Source organism: Elephas maximus, chromosome 7, assembly GCF_024166365.1.
Source record: "Elephas maximus indicus isolate mEleMax1 chromosome 7, mEleMax1 primary haplotype, whole genome shotgun sequence".
In the NCBI taxonomy this organism is placed as follows: Eukaryota; Metazoa; Chordata; class Mammalia; order Proboscidea; family Elephantidae; genus Elephas; species Elephas maximus.
In genome coordinates this window covers 25,687,522-25,709,138 of record NC_064825.1, presented here as the reverse complement: position 1 = coordinate 25,709,138, position 21,617 = coordinate 25,687,522, and the positions used below count along the sequence as shown (strand labels likewise).

Below are 21,617 nucleotides of genomic sequence, written 5' to 3'. Positions count from 1 at the left end.
CAGGCTCTGACCCCATCCATGTTCAATGCCCCTTGCCCCATTCTACATTACTATATTCATTAGCAAGGGGGTAATAATGAAATCAGTTTGTCTTTTGTTGAGATCACAATTGATATTTTTAAAAGTAACAATAACTATACATTTTCCACAGCTTGCATTATTGCAATATTCCATTAATGCAATACTGAGGTGATCATAAAAAATATGAGACTGGGTCAGGAAGAAATGAGGGGAAATAAATGACTCTTAAACTTCTGATGTTTTTCAAGATGCATGTCTCAATAATCAAGCAGAAACAAACCCAGGCAAGACTCTTACTCCAATACAAATACATATGCACACACATATATATATACATATGTATATATAAAATCAAATGATCAGGGTTCAGTTTTGCCAATTTTATTGAACCAATAAAATTCCTACTAATAACAATGAAATAAATTTCTGCAAGTATAAATGTGATACAGTTTAACAAAACCCATTGTTCTGTACCTATAAATAGATTTTCAAAATGTCATAAAAAGTGCAGTTATGAATTGTTAACATGTTAATACACAGTTCCTTATTTCGAATGTGTTTTGTCTTGACTCACTAACAGTTTCCTTCTGCATCTGTTCAAATAATATTACCCATCCCTCCAAAAAAAAAAAAAAAGGCATTAAAGCCTAGAATATTACACATAAACTGATCCATTCAGGTCAGCTTTAGTCAGAACTGTAAAATCAGCAACGTAAGAAAAATAAAACCTAGGAATACAAAAAAGCTTTCATGGGTTCTCTAATCTCCTTAGCTGCTGACTCATGTGGAGGGCATACGAGCTGAAAAGGCTTATATGGTTAACTACCTTAGACTATACCTACGGCAGGGTCTGGTTTGCCAGAACAAGTTTAAAGTGGCTGTTTATCAAGTTTGCTATTTTCAGAATTGAAACTATAAGTATAAGACTGCAATTTGACACTGAAACTTGTGTGAATCCTAAATTGCATCAATGATCTATTTGATAAAAGCTTATTCTAATTTAAAACCTTATATAGTAAGAGACTGATACATATAGCAATCTTAAAGATCACGTCATCCGCCTCACATTAGTCCAAAGTCATGTGCTTTGTAAAGAAAAAAAAAAAAACTTACAGTAACAAAGCACAGGACTACAAAGGCAAAACATCACAGCTTCTGATTACATTGAATAAAAAGTACCAAGGAACACAAAGATAACTCTGTATTAATACTGATGAATTAAAGAACTATAACAGACGTTTCACAGCACGCTACATATATCGCTCACAACTTAAGGATAAAATTATGTCTAGAACTGAAAGTCAAGAAGTTGGCAATCTGATTTCATGTGCAATTCAGCTACAAACGCTTAATATATACATTCATTATGTAGCTGCCCTGCAAAATCAGGATTAAAAAAAGAGATTTCAAGTTCAAACCTATTTCATTAGCTAAAGGATACATCCAGTTCTTCCATGACCAGGAAAGTTATTTTCAGGTTTGAATGAGCAAATCCAAGCAGCAAGGCCTCATGCCAAGTTGGCCTGACAGTGTTCTGTTTTGCCTTGCTGGCATTGAGAAGATGCCAAACTGGTATGTGGTTTGTTCTCTGGGTCTATCTTATTTGGGGTTGAAAAGAGTAAACGTGAAGAGAAAGAGGGAGAGGAAAATTGTATTTTCTTTCCAGGGAAGATATATGAATTCGAAGGACTGTATCTGTACTGGATAGTTTGGATCACTTTCCTTGGTGAATAAGGGTACCATTTAACTCTTAACTTACATTTTAGAGAACCAGAGAAATTCAGAAAGGAGAAAAATAGTCTCAACATTACAAAGGAAACTTGTTGGCCACCCAACTGATAGGCTTCCTTTATCCTACCATTCGATCCTTCCTCACCAAACTAAGGATGGCCATTTGAAAATTTATCAAGACTGGTTAAGAGATATGTAATCATTTTCATTCAGAAAGTATCATAACGTATGTACTTAACTGGTCAGGATTCATGAACAATACTGTAGGGCTTAAGACCCTGGTGGTTTAGTGGGTAAGAGCTCAGCTGCTAACCAAAAGGTCAGCAGTTTAAATCTACCAGCAGCTCCTTGGAAACTCTACAGGGCAGTTCTACTCTGTCCTATAGGGTCACTATGAGTCAAAATCAACTCGATGTCAACAGGTTTAAAAACCAGAAATTCTCTCTCCCTCTTTTCTCTATCCTTTCTGTAGAAATTATGCATGCATTTTTAAGAGGTTAAATTCAGGATGCAATAAAATACTGTTCTAGCAAAATTTATGTATAAAACAATTACATTTTTCATGTTTAGACTTAGTAATGTTTGATGTTGTCCCATGAGCTGTAAAATGGCCATTTGTTCTAAAGGCTATTTTATAGTATGCATTGCATCATTTCAAAGACTTCCATAAGTTCTGAAAAGAATCAGATACTCATTGTTTTTTCCCCCCTGTATTTCTTCTTTTTCAATTCTTTACTTCATGGTGGGGCAGTCACAACTAGTTTAAAGCTAGAATGAACACTTAATAACCTGATTTAATAAAAACCACCCCTTCAGCCTCAATTACTAAGCCTTGTATCTGAACTAGGCCATCAATTCACTCCAAGGCCCTTCAAGTCATTTAATGGACTCTGCTGTCAGGTTGGGGTGTTCATGAATGAAAATGAAAAACATCTAAATACCACTGTAGATCATAATAATCTATACTTTCAAACAGGGTCATTATCTTCAGGTCAGATAAACATCTAGAGATAAACACTCCCCATGTTAGAAACCTGACTTAGAAATATTTCACATCTATGAACAGCATCCCGTGCACACTGGCTAGAGAAGAACTGTCGCTTCTCCCTCCCCTGTGTACTTCCTGCTTTCTGGACGTACCTGAAGTCAATGCATTCCCTTTTCATCCCGTAGTACTTTTCTTTTTCCATGAGAACAGGGTAGGAATGGGGGCCAGAGTCCCAGTCTAACCCAGGAAAGCCTGATCAAATCCTATGCATCCAAATTTGTGGTGTTTTATCTATATTATGGATCAAACGGACTTCTGTGTTCTGGTGGGGCTGCCTAAACACCACTTTTCATTTAGGCCTTTATTAAAAATGTGTTTCAAGGTCCCAACAACATTAATAAAACGACTGTCTGAAACAGCACTCATGTGTATGACAGGAATTTCCCACTCCACTGAAGGGTTACAGATCAATCCGGACTGCTGGAGAATTTTAACTTTACATTCAGATAACCTGGATTAATACCAATATTCACTACCTAATATAGATCCAAGTTAGAATGGCCATTAAATCTCTTAAAATCCTGTTAAATGCTAAATTCTGCATGGTAGAAATAGTTCAATTTCTGTATCGTGTATAAATATAAAGATTCCTACTTTGATAGAAGGCAAAAATCTTTTATGATTTATTTAAAATACGGAAGTAGCATTACTGAACAACAGAGAGTGAATCCATGAAAATGTTGGATACTCCAAATTTATAGGCTCTTTGGGGATGAGGTAGAGGATAGCAAGATATTTTGGCAGCTGGGATAAGAGTAGAACAGTACGGGATGGACAGATTACACTTGGTGCTGCATAACATCTAGGGTCTAGGGTAAAGGTTAGCCAAAATATATCTGGGTGGTTGAAGGATTTAGAGGGAGTCATGATAAAGCCATATTCTTAATGAATGGAGAAAAAGTAACTCAGAAAAGTGAATGCTGGTGAGTATCAGCAGGTGGCTGGTGATGTTTAGTTTGGATTCTAAAAGACGTTCAGACCAGGACTGGCTGAGGGAGGGGGAAGAGAGACAGCATGTAGAGGTTGAGGCACTTGGAGGAAGAAAAAGCAGGCAAGAAAGGGTGGACTGAATGCAGGTAGGAGCTCCCAGGTAGGAAATGTTTCCTTTATATTAGGTGTGAGGATAGTCACACCCTCAGAATTATGTTCCACTGGTTCTTTGAGTAACTTTTCCTTCCTCACAGGGCTCTGCCTCAATATACCTCTACCTCTGTGATCCATTTCACCCCAGCTATTTTTGTTCTAGGTCTTACCTGAGCAGACACTGCTAATGATGCCAGATTAGCACTGAAGTAGCTCCACATACAGTGGGCATTTAAATTCTGTTGATTGAGATGAATACATTCATGTTACAGTACTGCTTTGAGGAAAGACTTCTTAATTTGATTCTAAGTCTCCAGAGGGATATAATAGGGAAACACAGTTCATGATAATGACCACCTAGAATAGGTTCTGATTATACAAATCACATAACTTAAAATTTGATTTGAACAGAGGAGCCACATGTCTTTCAGTTTACTGTTGAATTATACTATTAAGAAAATTCCATATACTGTTTATATAACATAATTTGTTGCATACTTCTTACTCCATGCAAGACCATCTATTTGCATAAAAGAAAAAGTCCTATTCGACAGAATTTAAGGTCTTGATTTCCAAAGAAATGATTTAGAATTGTCTTCAAAACAACAAAAAACCTCATTTTACTATTACAGTGCAAATCATTTCCATAACATGCACTGAAAATTTTTTCCCTGATGAACTGTCCTTAGAATTTAAAAGACTCTTACCGTTATATATGCATGCATTCTGAACTAAAATGCAACTATTTTAAGTAGATACCTTGAATTGTTTGCTGATAATTTTACCTTGCTGCAGCATAAAAAAGCTAAGATGGGATTCTTTTAAAACTCTATAAGGTGGAAAAGGAAAAAGTTGCTCTGGAATAATTTAAAATCTTCAGGTGATATTATAACATAATTAAAATCAGGGCTCTGGTTCAAATATGAGCTTGATATAGAGCTTAGAGTGAGTTTTCTACTCTAAAACAGCCCTGTGGTGCTCTGCCATTATTTGAGTTTTAAAGCCATAATTAAAGACCAAGGCCATGTCCCAGATTCCACGTTAGCATCTTTTATTTTTAAAAATCTCCCGAATGGGACAAAGATTCTTCTTGAGACTGAGACAATATACTTAGTTCAAAAAGGTGAAGAGGGTAGTAAATAGTCCCGTCTCAAAGCCTCTTTCTCCCTCATTATCACGAGTCCACCTGAGGAAGCCTGATGTCACTCTCACACTCAAGTGATGGAGTTAAGGACAGATTTGCTTTTAGATGGGAGAATACTCAGATATTACTTTAAGGTGATCTGAGAAATCAAGAATTACAATTGAAGCTGGAAAATTTGTTATTCCAGCAAGAAAAGGTAAATAGACATTACTCAGGAATATACATCCGTGGATCATTACACTAACTGTAACGTAATAAGCAACAGAGGTAAAGGGTTCACATTCACGTGTGCTTTTGAACATACACTTGCACGTTTAAGTTTGGCACAATGTGAGCCCAAGGTGTAGATGAGCATATCGTATAATCGTATCATTACACCAACTGAACCAGACATCTCTTTTAAAAATATCATATTTGAATATAAAAAGCTATACTATAAATTACTACATAGTAAATTCAATACTCTGAAAAAGTACCACCCTGGAAAACCGCATCAGAACTTCAAGTTTGCATTTGATAAAGAAAGTTAACAGCAAACTCGCTGCAAAGTGGTATTCACCACCTGGAACGCTGAGCGTGCTGCATCTTAGCAGGCGCTTGAGCACTTTCAGAAGTCAATTTTTCTAGGCTGGTTACATAAAGACATTGTTTTGTTTTTGTTTATAGTTCCAAGTCATCTCATTTTCCTGATTACTAATGAGACAGACCAATGCTGAGCTAAAAAGAAACTTGGCTGGAAAGAGATTTAGTAAAGGCACTAATATTTCCATAACCCAAACTCCAACTATTTATATTTCTGGGGAAAATATTAAAAAAAAATTAAAAAGCTAAGTGGCCATTTTAGTTACTTAAACCTTGTTTCCCCTTTTGGTCTGAAGCTCATGTGGTGTTCTGTGAGAATTTCTCCTTTTCAGTACATAAAAATTATTTTTCATCCTGTAATACAGTTCACCTGCACTAAAATATAGGGCTATTAACTGAAGGAATTCTAGTAGAAAAACAAATGTCAGGAATAAAAGATAACCTCAACTTGAAAGTTTGAAACCTAGGGAAATCAAACAAATGTTGTCATCTGTGTTTTGCCATTCTTCTAATTACTTTTTTTGTACTTAACACTATCTACATAATGAGATACTGGATTAAATCAATACCTGGTATATGCGATGAATAAAACAAGAGATCTGGCACAAGTTCTCTGAATAATCTCTTTAAACAAACCACCCTGTCTTCAAAAATATTAGTAATTTTTTTTCCTCACATGGAAGATTTCAAATATGAGCCTGAATTCAAAAAATGCAGAACTACCTTATAGTACAAGACTTACAATCGTCTTTTTGTTTTCTTATCGGGAACAAGATCTAAAAGAAAGCGACCTCATGGATTGTACCAGAAAAGAATGATACATGGGAGGGGAAATGATTTAACAAAACACTAGTTCACAATTCTTTCATGAGAGAAAAAAGTAAGTCTTAAATAACAAGTCTGAAATGAAATCTTTGTAGGATCGCTAACGGAAAATTTTAGCTATATTATTTACTATGAAAAAATGGTCTGTTTTTTAAAAATTAGCATATATGTGTAAAATTCAAGTCACCCTTAATTAACCAAAAAGTGTTTCAGCAGTGCAGTCGTGTCCTACTGGATAGTTGTAAGCATCTCTTTAGGCACTTCACTGGTTCATTAACATAATACAAATTAAAGCTATAAACACATAATGTTGTGCTCTCTGAACATGGTCTAATCAAGCAACATAAACCAATGCAAAAATGTGACTTTTTGGCTGCTTACTCTTCCCCTAAGACTTGATATCTTTTCTTAACCAGCTGTCCAAAGAGATTTTTCTGGGGATGGGAATGCTTTGGTATTATGAAAAGAACATTGTTTAACCCCAGTAAGGCAGGTAAAACTGGGGGGAAAAGAAGCCTTGTGCAATAAAGAAATTTGAACAAAATTTCTTTATGGCTCTGTTTAGAAGGACACTTCTGCAGTGACATAATAGGGGACATCTTAGTTGAGTATTTCTTTTAACATATTGCACTCTTTTTTGTTGTTGTTGTTGTCCAATCACATTAATGCATAGAAACACAATTTTTACCTTTGAATAATAAACTGTTTAACCTATTACGAGAAGAAAAATCATGGGAAATAATTTCTAAAAGCCTAACAGGGAAAATATAGGTATATTAACCTTCCTTTGCTTACCGCAATACAGAAAAAACAATGAGAAAGGAAAAATGTGCAAAGAAAATTTTTGGTCAGTCTTGTGTGGGTGCAGGTTTATATGTGCCATCTAAATGAACTGGAAGCAGCACTGTGAGCACTGATTACTGAAGATGACTGAGGATTACTGTCAGTGATAGAAAGGATTGTGCATAATTCCACTTTTAATATATATATCTGATATGGAAAACTGAAAATTCTGTTTCAGAAGAGAAAGAAAATAGCTAAATTTGGCATTTCAGTAGCATGCTATAGAATTCATCATGATTACTTTCACATTAAATTATGGACAATGGCTGTATCACATTTCACGTTATCGCCAATAACAATTAAAAAAAAAAAAACGAAACAAAAACAGTGCCTGACAAATAATCTCCTAGGGACACACATGTGTCCATCGAGCAGCTTGGTTCAACAGCGCATGCTTTTCCTCTCCCAGGTATAGGACACAACATTGAAAACTGAGAATGGCCAGAGGGAGCCATCCTTTGCTGAATTCCAATATCTGAAAAACAATTGCTTGAACAGATTGTAAGCGCTTTTTCTTACTTAAAAAAAAAAACAAAGAAAGAAAGAAAAAAAAAAAAAAGGTACACATACACACAAACCCAAAAGCGCTGAAGTTAAGCATTAACAAACCAGGTTCATGATTTCCGGTCAGTATCCAAAAATCCAACTATAAACAATGCAAAGTAGTGCTCCTCAGTATTATTTTTGCAGTTGTTAGTAATGTTAAGCATCAAGAAAAATAAAACACATCATTGCACATTACAGCCACCAAAAAAAAATTAAAAAACGGCTAAACTTTAACACTAGAGAATTGGATAATTTTTGATGCTACATCACAAACAGCTTCTGATGTATATCTTATGTGAAAAGGTCTTTACACACATATGACACTTTCTCTGGATGATGTTTCAGGTCAAATGCCGAGTTATGGCACGAAGAGCATAAAGGAGTTCAGCTTGCATCCGCGCTTCCATTAAAAGTAGATTTACGTGAACCTAGAAATAAAAATGTCAGTTTAATAAACTATTATAAACAACTTCAACAATTTTTCATATACGAACATTCACAAAGGTTTTGCATGCATATATAAACAGATATACAAACATATATGCTGGCATATTTACACAAGTACATGATGTAGCTTTCACGAGAAACCTGTCATATAAAAAATACCTTTGTGAGCAGTAAAAACAACCTATAAAGCTTAAACACTCCAAGGGTTTTGTTAGAATATACTTTATGTTAAGCCAATCTACCTTGTGGGCTATAAAATAAAATTAATTTTTATAAATTACAATTTTCCTACAAATTATACTTTCTTCCACTAGTTGTAAACTTTTATGTGGCTAAAAATCAGGCCTACATGTCTTACAGCCTATGCTTAGTACTTGGAAAAGCTTTTTAAAGTTTTTCTATTATTTACCTGAAAGATACTCAAGTGAAAACTGGAAGTTTAAAGCAGTTTCTAATACATTACATATGTGCAGACTCCCTCGAGAGTCTATGAGATACAGTGGTCAAAAAACACTTCTTTATTTCTTTTGGGGCTAATTCTCAGCTGAGAGGTTAAAATAAATATCCATGTGTTTTCGAAATTTATTACAAAGAATATGTTATGATAATATATGTAAATTTTCTTTTTCTAAAGGTTGGATATATTGTTGGATATATTCTCCTGATGAATGAAGGGAATTTCTAGATACAACCTAAAAAGGGAGGAAAATCTAGTGCAAACATGTAAACAGAGTACAATGATCCAACACGCAGAGATGGCAGAGATGCAATGGGTATTGCCTGATGTCTGGCTGACTGTAAGACTTCAAAAAAATCTGTTAGATACTGAGGCTATAAAGTTCTATGCCAGTTAGTGAATGTTAAAACCCAACAACCCGCTGGAGGCAAGTTGATTCCAACTCACAGACACCCTATAGAGAGTAGAACTGCCTCACAGGGTTCCCAAGGCTGTAATCTCTATAGAAGCAGGCTGCCACATCTTCCTTCTGTGGCGGGTTAAAACTGCTGACCTTTCAATCAGCAGCCGAGCGCTTAACCATTGTGCCATCAGGGTTCCTTTACTGAATGTCAGGCCCATAAAAAGATTTTCTTACTTTCATGCTTGGAAACTGTAGTATAAAGCAAAGATCCTTGGAGTTAAAGGTCAAAAGACCTATGATTTAAGGCCAGTTTTGATACTATGATACCCTTGGTATTTATTAGGTCTTAAATAAGGGTTCCTATGTATTTCATCCAAAGAAACATTCTTATATAATGATATATTTGGCTCAAAGGTCCTGGATTACAGTGTCAAAATACCAAATTACCAAAGTAGAATGAAAAATCTTTGTTCTGAGAGGTTAACCCCAATGGCTGAATGGATGTAAAGAATCTCTAAATGGATATGCCTTCTGGGCCAAGACACAATTACTTAACACCTCATTAGGTTTGATTTTTTAATTAATAGTTGAAATGGCAGATCATTTCCCAAATGTTCTTTAAAAATATCAATATTTAGACCCAATTTTCCAAAGACTGATGCTAAACTTTCACTTTATACATATACTAGATAAAACATATGACCAAAATTTAGTTAATAATCAATAAACTTGATTTAAAAGACATTAAAAAAAAAAACACAGATAGCTAAATGATGCTACTTTCATTGGTGGCACTACTAATTTGTTAATACATTCATGTATCATTTTTTCATAATCATTATATCCTACACTGAGCATCTATCTAGGTAGTGTGTTAGTCAGGAATTATTTACCTTTTCTGAGTGTTTGAACTGACGCCAGTAACTGTCATACATGCGCTTTGTAGTTCTCTCAGGATAGCAGGTCACTGTCTTAATGTAAACCTTCAGGCTTCGTTCAAGTAACTGATTAACTTCTCCATAATCATAGTCATCATACCTATGCAGTGCAACAACAGTTTTACAATGTCGCAATCAAAACTCAAAGTTATACCAAGAGATATCCATTGTCTACTAATTAAATATCAAAAGCTTGTTAATTAATTCATTTAACAAATGTTTACTGAATGCCTATTACATGCCAGGCATGCTTCTAGGCACTGAAGAAATTTGAACATTAGTGAGCAAAATAGACAAAAACTCCTGGCCTCATGATGTTTAAATTCTATTGGGAAAAAAAGAAAATAAACAAAATAAATATAGTGTCAGATGGTGATTAGTGCTTTAGAGAAAAAAATAAAGCTGGGGCTGGAGGGAAGAAGTTGTGGTTTTAAGTAGGATGATAAAGCCTTCTCTGAGAGGTTGATGTTTGAGCAAGTATCAGAGAAGGTGAAGGAGCAAGTGTAAAAGCCATGAGGCAGGAGTCTAATGAAGAGTGTTTCAGGCAAGATGGAGTAATCAACTGTCTAATGCTGCAGGTAAAACAAATAAAATGATGAGAAATGACCACTGGAAGGAGCTCTTTGGAAGTCACTGACAGCCTCAACAAGAGCAGTTTTGTTGCCATGGTAGGGGTAAAAGCCTGAACTTGCAGCAGACTCAAGAGAGAGCAGAAGACGAGAAAATGGTGGCAGTAAATATTCAAACTGGTTTTCAAAGGGATTTGCTGTGCACAGGAGCAGGTAAAAGGGGTAGTAGCCAGAGGAAAACGGAAGGATGAAGACAGGATTTTTTTTTAAAAGATGGGAGAAATAACAGCATGCTTATACACTGATGAGAAAGATCAAATAAAGAGCGTAAAGCTGAGCATGCACAAGAAAGGGGGGAGAGTTGCTAGAAGAGAGTTCTTTAAGAGATGAGAGGAGATGGGGTTTTGTGCACAGGTGGAGAGGAGCACAGACGGCTCCGCCATGAAAACAGAAGAGGTAGCCCAGTCAATGGGCATAGACGCCGGTAGGTGGGTAAACTTGCTGTTGGGAGACTGTGGAGCTTCTTGTCTATTTTTTCAGTTAATTTAAAAAATTTTAAGTGTAATGCTTATTGTTAGTTTAGAAAAGTACTTTGAGAATTTTACATAAGCTTTATTTAGTAGCATCCAACAGATAAATACAACCACCACGGTATTTGTTATTTATTGTCTTGCATACAATACATATTAATTGCAATTAATGTTTATATTTTTCTTGGGTAGGTATAACATACATGTGTTTTAAAATGTGATGATGCTGTGATAACCTATTATCTAGGATGATATATAGCCAAGAACATAGTTGTTATGTATCATCACAAGTGTTTTTAAGAGAGAATGGTCCATTGTTAACTGATTTGTCAGGAAATTTTGGATTTATTCATTTAAAATCCATAGATAGCATTCTGCTCAAAAACTTGAATTCTAATTCCATTCTATAAATAGAAAGGATGGAGTAAACAGTCAAGCTGAATGTATCACAACTGGAAATTTTCTTTCTGCAAATTTATCTTCATAAAAGCCTTGAAAAAGTCCAGCTCAAAAAGGCACCTTATCCACAAAGAGCTTTCCTAATTAGACCATTAGGTCTCATTCACTCTTCTACTCACTGTCCTTTCAGTGCTAATTTTCTAAAGTTAAAGGCCATTAATGTATATCGATTGATATGTTTTGTTTCAGTGTTCTTACATGACAATAATGCATGGCAAGCTTTCAGGGCAGAATCTATTCCAGTTTTACTTATACTCTAATTTACCATCCCTTCAAAAATAAACTAAAAAACAAACTAGCGTTTATAACCATGATCTAAAGGAACACAATATATGCGTTTCAACTGACCTATTCTTCCAGGAAGGATTCTATCTATCTGGTATGATTACTCGCGCTTTCTCCCCTCCTTATTAAACTCTTACTACTGTATTTATACATGCATCAATATTAAGAGCCACAACATTTAACAAAGAATAATACTTTTCCACAAAACGGAATACATTTTTTTTTTCAATCACAAGTCCATCTGTAATATTTTCTCCCGACTTGTATACTCCCATGTTAAGAGGTAAGATTCATGTTAGAATTTTCTTTTAGAAATATATCTCCACAACGAACATACCTGATTCCAAACATACAGTGAACATAGTTAAATAAAGCTCTGCGCAGCATGGCTGTGTCAACATCCTCGTGGCTGGCCATAGTGTTATAGGTGAGATTGTAGACCATCCGAAACTTTTCATCAAGAAGATGTCCGATGTCAGAATAAAGTCTGTTCACCAGGGAGAACCCGTGATTTTCCCAAGTATAGTCCTAAAAGAATAAAATTCATCCAGTTGCAAAATGGGCATTCTCCATTTAAACTCTGTGTTTTTGTTAAAATTAACTACTGAAGCTAGTAAGTGAGGATATTTCAAATCTACATTCTAGGTTTGCAGCTTTAGTAAGAGCTTTTCATGTCAGTCTGCTGAGTGGAGTGCCATCATGTTTCTTCAATGGGGCCCAGAGCTTGCATGTTAGTGATGAACTCTGGCCACCTCCTGTGGTCAGGTACTAAACACACTGTGCCCTGATGTGCAAGGACCCCAGGAGATCTCAGAATATCCCTGTACGGCCAAACTGACTCAGTGACATGGACAGTGAGCAGGTCATCTGAAACACGCAAAGGAGTCTATCTTAATTAAAACTATACCCTCTCTAGGAGTCACATCACTATGTGGCTGTTTTCTAGGGTGTTTTACGTTTAACAGTTAAAATGGTAGTATTTATCCTGTAGTTTCTCTGAATTAAACACGTCTTATACCTGAGCTCGGAATGTTGGCAAATGCTCTTCCCCTCTTCTGGCAAAATCCTCATACCCAAAACCAGGGTCTTCAATATACCGGGAGACGTCAGATGTTACAATCATGTCATCTGCAAAATCTAAGGACAACAGCGAACAATCTAGTGTTAAGGAAACAGTACATAGTTAAGACAACAAAACTAAACTTAATTTTTCCCACTTTTTAGCTTCTCCATGGCATTTCTGAAATTATGACAGTAATTAATGAGTTGCTGTAGAATCTACTCCGACTATGGTGACCCCATGTGTATCACAGTAGAGTTGTGTTCCACAGTGTTTTCAGTGGCTGATTATTTGGAAGTAGATTGCCAGGTCTTTCTTCCAAGGTGCCTCTGGATGGCCTCAAATCTCTAATTTTCTAATTAACAGTGGAGCATGTAACTATATGCACCACACAGGGACTCCTACAATATTGATAAACCAAACCCATTACTGTTGAGTGGATTCCGACTCACAGCGACCCTATAGGACAGAGTAGAACTGCCCCACAGAATTTCCAAGGAGTGGCCGGTGGATTTGAACTGCCAACCTTCTGGTTAGCAGCTGTAGCTCTTAAAACCACTGCACCATGGCTTAAACTCATATAAAATATCTATTGCTGACATATGAATGCAATTTCATTACCAAATACTGGTAAAGATAAAGATGAAAGCCCACCTTAACTGAGTTTAATTTTCAGAAAGACTGTCATAAGTTAGCTGGCACTTTAGCTGGGTATATTCACAGTAAAAAGATTCAATACAGTTCTTTTTTACCTTAAAAAGAGGCACATAGGGAGGACTTGGAAGGGAGCATGACAGGAAGGAGGGTGAGCTTTTGGGTGCTGCTATTATTATCTTGGAAACCCTGGTAACATAGTGGTTAAGTGCTACGGCTGCTAACTAAAAGGTCAACAGTTTGAATCCACCAGGCACTGCTTGGAAACTCTATGGGGCAGTTCTACTCTGTCCTATAGGGTTGCCACGAGTAAAAATCAACTCGATGGCAACAGGTTTGGTTTTTTCGCTTTTTGGATTATTATCTTAATTAACCTGTGTGCTAATTACCCATGAGGGTTCAGTTTTTGAAAATTCATTGAGCTTTACACTTGAAGACATGTACACTACATATAAACAATGTACTTCTGAGACTGTACGTATAATACTATCAAAGTGGCATTCAGGAAGATAGTAAGACTATAATATTTTAAAACATCAGATGACTTCTGCATATTTGATACTACTAAAAAGTCCCCTCTGAAAATTTTTAAATGCCAATGCATATTAATTTGGGTTAAAGATAATGCTCCTGTTTTTAAATTTTTGTTGTTGCTGTCAGTTGCCGTCACACTGGTCCTGACTCATAACAACTCCATGCATGCAGAGCAGAACAGTTCCATAGGATTTTTAAGGCTTTGAACTTTTGGAAGCAGACTGCCAGGGCTGTCTTCTGAGGCACCACTGGGTGGGTTCGAATTGTCAACCTTCTGGCTAGTAGTAGAGTACTTAACTGTTTAGGCTACCCAGGGGGTCTATTCTTTGTTTTTTCTGATTCAACCACTAAAAGGGACTGAACAAGTTTTACTTACTACCATTTACTTTAGAAAATAAACATATATTCTTCAAAATAAAAGAAAAAAATCAGCTCCCTTTGTGCAAGGAACAGTATTTTCTTAATAATGCAATTTTATGGCATAATAAAAACTATAATTCTTAACTTGACAAAGTCTTGAGAGGCTTAAAAACCAAGGGCAATTAAATTAATTCATCTGCAAAAACTGGTAGACTTAGCAGTACTTTATTATATTCTGTTTTTGCTGTTTCATGTAAATCCTAGTAGTAAGTATTCTTTTCTTACAAGTTTTTACCTTTCCTTAAGTTGCTGCCTAATTGGGCTGCTTGAAAACTGCAGGAAAGATCAAGTGCCCACTTTGGATGTATCTCCTTAAAATTCTTACCTAACTTCTTTATTACACATAAGAGACTATCATTTGTTGAGTTACACATCACAGGGTTCAGTTTGTGAAAATTAATTGAGCTTTGTACTTTAAGATATATGCCCTTTTGTGTATGTATGTAATACTTTGATAAAAGTTAAAACAAAAAATTATACTATGTATAAAGTAAACACGGTACTGAGACTGTGCTACTCAACAGGTACTATGCTATGCACTTAACATCTATTTTTTTCTTTATTTGCTTCATTAATACAAAAAGAAAAATCTACTTAAGAAGTAAACTGACTATAAGTTACTAATACCATTGTCAGTAAGAATCACAACATGAATTAGTTTAAGAAAATGTGGAAAACTTCTAAATAATAAACTACTTAAATTGACGTGAAGCTTTTGACTTCAGTTTTCTGAAAAGAAATCTCAGGCTTATTCCTAGCTTAACCCCACAGCCAATTTTGTTTTCTTCTTGTATTTTAGTATTCTACTCAGTTAAAGAAAAACACTTTGAAAAATTGCTTCTTCAATTCATTATCTCTTAATACTTATAAAATAGGTTATACTTTAATTCAGTCCATCATACAGTAACCAAAAGAAATAAGCAAAAAAAAAAAAAAAAAAAATGTGGTAGCAATCCTGAAGGCTGCTATGAAAACTAGGAGTTTTGTGCGCTGCAAAGCAAAATCAGACAAAGAACCGTGAGTGATGGCTACACTCTGTAAGACAGTCTCTCCCTGGAACAGATCGTTTGCTATGCTGTAAAACCAGGTGCTTTTATTTGCTAACTGGCGATTTTGGAGTTGACCATTACATAGCTCGTTCCTTTTACTTTGATGTTATTTTTTTGTCCTGCTCATATAACATTTTCAGGTTGTCACATGACTTTTGGACATCTTTCAATGAACTGTAAAAAAGGAACCAACCAAATAAAAGGGAATTTATTCTAGGGAAAATCTACATCTTCCAATTTTAAAATTATGGGTCCATCAAGTTTTGTTTTTTTTAAATATTCTGTCCACAGAAAGAAAGGTACAGAAGTCCCTCAATCCACAAATTTTTTTCTAAATTTATTTTAAGAAGTTAAAATTGGTACTTTGGTCAACAACACTAAAACTCTAATTTTATCCTAACAAATATTTCAAAATCTGGACTCAAAGGAAATAGCATTTTGTATTTTATGTGCACTCTTCTGCCCCCTAAGAGGTAGATACTAACATGATACAGGAAAAAAAAAATCTATCTTACACTAATGGAATACCTTTCTAACTTAAAAAAGGAAAAACAAAAAAAGCTAGTTAACCTTTTACCAACCTGTAGAATACTATCTGTGAACACTTCAAACATTTATTTTCTTCATAAGACTTGAAAAACTATTTTTAGGATCCCTATGAGAAATTTGGGATCTGGAATGCTTTATTACACTGATCAAATCAAGAAAAAAAATTTTTCTAGGACAAAATTCCTATTTCGATCACAAAACATGGTAAATGTATAAAAATGATTCAGTCAACCACTGTACTAAGTAATTTTTCTATATTATCTTCGTGCGGCCAGCAAATTAAGTACTTGGAGTGATGAAGAGTAAAAACAAATATATAATGAAATAATTTTATTTCCTTGAATGATTTAAACATGATACAGTCTCTTCTGTTAAAATTAGAACATGATTTTTGGCTAGGGTCCAAGGCTTGTGAGTCACAATCCATTTTCGAAGGTAGAAACTGGGATTCATAATAAATATTCAATATTTCAAAAAACCTAAAAGAAATAAAACATTTGTATCCTTGAAACGCTACTAGTCTTAAAGAAGTTTTTAAAAATGACTAAAAGCAAGTAGATATTTCCAACCTTAATAAAGTATTTATATTTTTAAATAGTGGTTTAGTTCACCAAAGGCTGGCTTTTTTGTCCTTACTTCACTTGTTCTCTCTGGATGTTTTTACAATCAACTCTTTTGATTTTAACTCCCAGTTACATGCTGATAACTTCCAAAAAGATATCTTGATCATAAGCCCCTCCCCTGATCTTCAGACTTTCTGCTAAACTCCAGCTACACACGTGTGGTTTGCAGACCAGCAGTACTAGCATCACTTGGTGGCTTGGCAGAAATGTGGCTGCTCAGGCTGACCCTAGACTAACTTAATCAGAAGCTGCATCTCAACAAACTCCCCCAGGTGACCCACATGCATATTAAAATTTGGGATGCTCTGTGCTAGACACCTCCAGACTGGATGTTTTACAGACATCTAAACTTAAAATGTGCAAAATATGGCAGGCTACATGTTGCTTAAGGTTAGGTCCCTGTCTACTTAAGCAGTTTTCACTTACTCTTCACCTCATGATTTATGTTCTCACAACACAGAACCACTTGTCCTGCACACAAAACCTTTTCCGTACTGTCATGCCTTCGCTCAGGTTGGGAGGCTGGTTACTACCTCCTCAGCCCCCCTGGCTTCCTCTCACTCTGTAAGATTTAGCTTAGAGCCAACCAGCTCCAGGAGTCTTCCTCTAGGCTCCCTTTTGCCCAAATCCCTCCCTCACCAGGGCTGGGTTCAGGGCCTTCTTCTATTCTCACAAACCTTTACCGTTCTGCTGTGTATTGCAATTACTTATTTCTCTACCACTAGCCTAAGAGCTCACTGAGAGCAGGAATCATGTTTTATTTAGACTTAAAACTTTCGTACATACCACAGTGCTGAGACTATTACTCGATAAATGTTTGTAGAATGAATATTACACCAATAACTAACACCAAGTTTCTTTATTTGGGATATCCTGCTGATTAGAAGCTCTGACTTGCAGTTATAGTATTTTTTTAATGAATTAAAAACAAAAACTGTTACTTAATATACCCAATTTGGTAATTAAAATCTTTTGTAATAAGATACACAGGGAAAATGATAAAAGGAGTCCTTGTTCTTTCAGGTAAAGTTTCTAAGAGGTATTAATCAATGCTATATTTAGCGTTGCCAAACAAGTTATGGCCAATACAATTACCCTCAGAATTTACAAGACTGACCAGCCTTAAAATAGCAATTTTGAAGCCTTCTTTTAAACCAATGAAATCCTATTTGAAAAGAAATCTTATGTAGATTGATGACTTTTGAAGAGTTTAAGCTTTTTACTGAATCTATGCTATTTTACTAACATGAACTACTATGTGGTATTCAATATATTTTTCAGTTATGATTGAAAAGTTACCTCCATATTTAAAAATATATAAGAGTATTAGGAAAAAAATATGTTTTTTAGATTAGGGCAAAAACAGAACAATCCCAGCTTGTAATACAGAATGAATTTCTCCAAATTCAACCTAGGAAAATGGCCTAAAATAATTTATTTTACTAAAGTTTCAAAGAAAGATTTCTCCAGCAGTGGGATGCAGATCTCAAATTCTTGTAAAAAGACCAGACTTAATGGTCTGACTGAGACTAGAAGGACTCCAGAGGCCATGATCCCTAGACCTTTTGTTAGCCCAAGACAGGAAACATTTCCAAAGCCAACTCTTCAGACAGGGATTGGACTGGATTATAAGATAGAAAATGATACTGGTGAGCAGTGAGCTTCTTGGCTCAAGTAGGCACATGAGACTATGTGGGCAGGTCCTGTCTGGAAGGGAGGTGAGAAGGAACAGGGGGACAGAAGCTGGCTGAATGGACACAGGGAATACAGGGAGAGAGAAGGAGTGTGCTGTCTCATTGCAGGGGACCAACTAGAGTACATAGCAAGATGTATATAAATTTTTGTATGAGAGACTGACTTGATTTGTAAACTTTCACTTTAAGCACAATAAAAATAAAAATAAGAAAGGTTTCTCTAAAGAAACACAAATCCAAGTGCAACGTAATTTTAGAACTAATGTGGAAAAGCAGTGGTGTGAGAATAATCCCTCTGCCTCTCTGAACTCTGAAGAAAAGAAAAGATATTTTATATACACACATAACCATAGAATCACACATGCATGTAAACGGGGATGCTGTATTGACTAATTTGTATAGTCTAATTAATATTATTTAAAGCATGTATTGAATTAGTGAGAAATTGCCTGGAGTTTAGTATTTTTTCTGTTTGACACTGGAGAGTGTGTTGGCAACTCTTGACTGGAGGGGGGATAGGAAGATAGAGAGAGAGGGAAGATGGCAAAATTGGCACGAAACGAGAGACTGTAAGGGCTGACTCAATAGGGGGAGAGCAAGTGGGAGAAGGGAGTAAGATGTATGTAAACCTACATGTGACAGACTGATTGGAATGGTAAATGTTCACTTGAAGCTTAATAAAAATTAATTAAAAAAAAAAAAAAAGGAAAGGGAAACAAGCAGAGAGATGGGAACCTCATGCCACCAAGAATGCAGCACCAGGAGTAGAGCGCGTCCTTTGGACCCAGGGTCCCTGGCCTGAGAAGTTCCTTGACCAGGGCAAGATTGAGGGCAAGGACCTTCCTCCAGAGCTGAAAAAGAGAGAAAGCCTTCCCCTGGAGCTGACATCCTGAATTTGGATTCGTAGCCTACTAGACTGTGAGAGAATAAATTTCTCTTTGTTAAAGCCAAAAAAAAAAAAAATTATTGTATCTATTAAAAAATTACAAAAGTAGGATAGATTAAATATTGGTATCTAACTTTATAAGCAATTGGTCTGCTTTGAATAGCATTCTACCATGGATAGAGTATGACTGTGTGAATTAAGCACGAAGCTGGAAGTTCCTCTGAACTGGATGTGAGATACATTCAGAGACGCACCAGCCTAGGAAGGGGAGCAGCAGCAGTAGGTCAAGGGAGAAGAGGGGAGCTCAATAAAAGGAAGAGAGAAGTAGCATCATTTCTACATATACACCTGGAAAATACTGCAGTTTGTTCTGTCAGGGCTTTAAGAACGAACAGAATGCAAAGACAGTACAAATAACCACCTGAGTGAGGAAAAGAATGAAAAGTATCTCCAGAAACCACAAACAGGCTTTCTTTCTTCTCCGTCTCAAAACGAGTGGTCATTTCTTCCTGAGATGCCTCTTCATCTTCCCTTTCTTCCTGAAGCCTTTTCATCCTTTCCATTAAGGCCTCCAGCTCACTTAGTGAATCGACAATCTGTAACCAGGTAAGATTATGTTGGGTGTTATTATCATTTAAAACTGTTCTAGTAAATGTCTCCATTTCCCAACATCATTTTTATTATGTACAGTGGAAGGGACACAGCTATTATGTTCTTAAGTGGGTTTTCCACCAATTTCAAATAAAATCACAAGGCAGATTCAAACATTTTTAGAAGGGCAATGTTTTTGCTTCAGTTGTAAATACTGAAATTTAAAAAGTAACTGATTAGTGCAGATACATGCAATCTAAAAGTATAATAAAAAAAATAATAATACTTGGTATATATTAAATTATGTTATTGTTTTCAAGAAAATTATGCAGCCTCAAGTTTTCTACTTTCTACTGTCATAAAAATATATTTTCTATTGGTTGTTCCAGTGTCCTGCAGACATGAATACATCATTCTGGGATTTGCTGTTCAAAGGGTATAACATTAAAAGCCTGTGACCACTAGAATGCATCATGGTTTCGGTCTATATAATTTGCAATATCCATTTGCTATAAAAGTCTCTAAGACAAACCAGAACTTCTGGTACCAGTTAAATTTTTACAGTAATAAAAATTACACACACTGATTTGTACATGTAAAAAAATGTTGAAATGGTAAATGTTTTGATATACATTTTTGGACCGTAATAAAAAATTTATGCAAAAATAGTTCAAGTATATAATATCCTTTTAATTAGAGAATAAATTCCTTTTAGAAAGCAAAAATAGTAAAGAAAACATAGTTTTAGAAAAGTCAGTAAAACAAACCCCAAAGTTGCTGCCTGTAAGGGACGCATTCTCTATGTTGTTGTCATTGGCAAGATCACAGACGCAGAAATTGTTCACTGATATTAGCCTGAATCCATTGGAGATTTCTGGGCCTCTCTCTGGATTGATGCCACTACCAAAAACAAAGCTTGCCAAGGCATGATAATGTGCCAGCAGGACCACGGCATGTACCAGTTCTGGCAGAGACCAATTATTTTCTCCAGTTTTGACAAGTTTCTGAAATGAGAAAGCATGTAAGAGTAAATGTGAAAATCACAGAATGCTATAAAGGAATGTTAAAAAGCATGGAAAATCTACCAAATTTCATATACCCACTTATAGTAGTAAAACTTAAAACTCCCTTTTAAAAATGTTTCATACATTAAAGATAGGGCTTTGGTTAAACAATGCTGCATTCGAATCATAAATCTAACAACAAAATTACGTGCGGCTTTCTTAATTGCATTTTTACATATTCTGCTAGTTTAATAAGATACTTGAAAGAATCATAGAACATCTGGCAAAACCATTCATTCAATATTTAAGGTTTTTTGGAAACTTTGTTTCATAAGATCACATAAAAATCCAATTTAGTAAGTCAAGCTTTGGTTAAATTTTAGATATTCTCTCTGATGGAGAAAAACACTGCAGCAGATAATAGAAACTGTAGGATTCCACCCCACATTTGAAAAAGAACATAAAATTTCAAAGCACTTTCTTATATGGGATTTTATGACTTTTGATAAAACTGCCATAGAGCTTTCCAATGTCTTCGCCAATCTCATTAAACCTGACAGGATACTAATCACTCATCATCTCTAATTTCTTACCTCACATTCATTCCCACTTCTTTTCATTATAATCTGGTTTCCCTTCCAG

At 35.5% G+C, this 21,617-nt stretch overlaps 1 protein-coding gene across 1 annotated transcript in view; it reads right to left on the bottom strand.

Moving 5' to 3' along the window:
• Positions 1–369: 369 nt before the first annotated feature.
• Positions 370–21,617, bottom strand: part of SESN3 (sestrin 3) — a 71,591-nt gene continuing 50,343 nt past the window's right edge. The window contains exons 5-10 of the mRNA XM_049889500.1: positions 20,739–20,975; positions 19,802–19,976; positions 12,930–13,048; positions 12,249–12,439; positions 10,024–10,168; positions 370–8,251 (exon numbers count right to left, since the gene is read on the bottom strand). Of these exons, the coding sequence (XP_049745457.1) occupies positions 8,165–8,251; positions 10,024–10,168; positions 12,249–12,439; positions 12,930–13,048; positions 19,802–19,976; positions 20,739–20,975 (954 nt within the window). The 3' untranslated portion in view covers positions 370–8,164. The remainder of the gene's footprint in view (positions 8,252–10,023; positions 10,169–12,248; positions 12,440–12,929; positions 13,049–19,801; positions 19,977–20,738; positions 20,976–21,617) is intronic.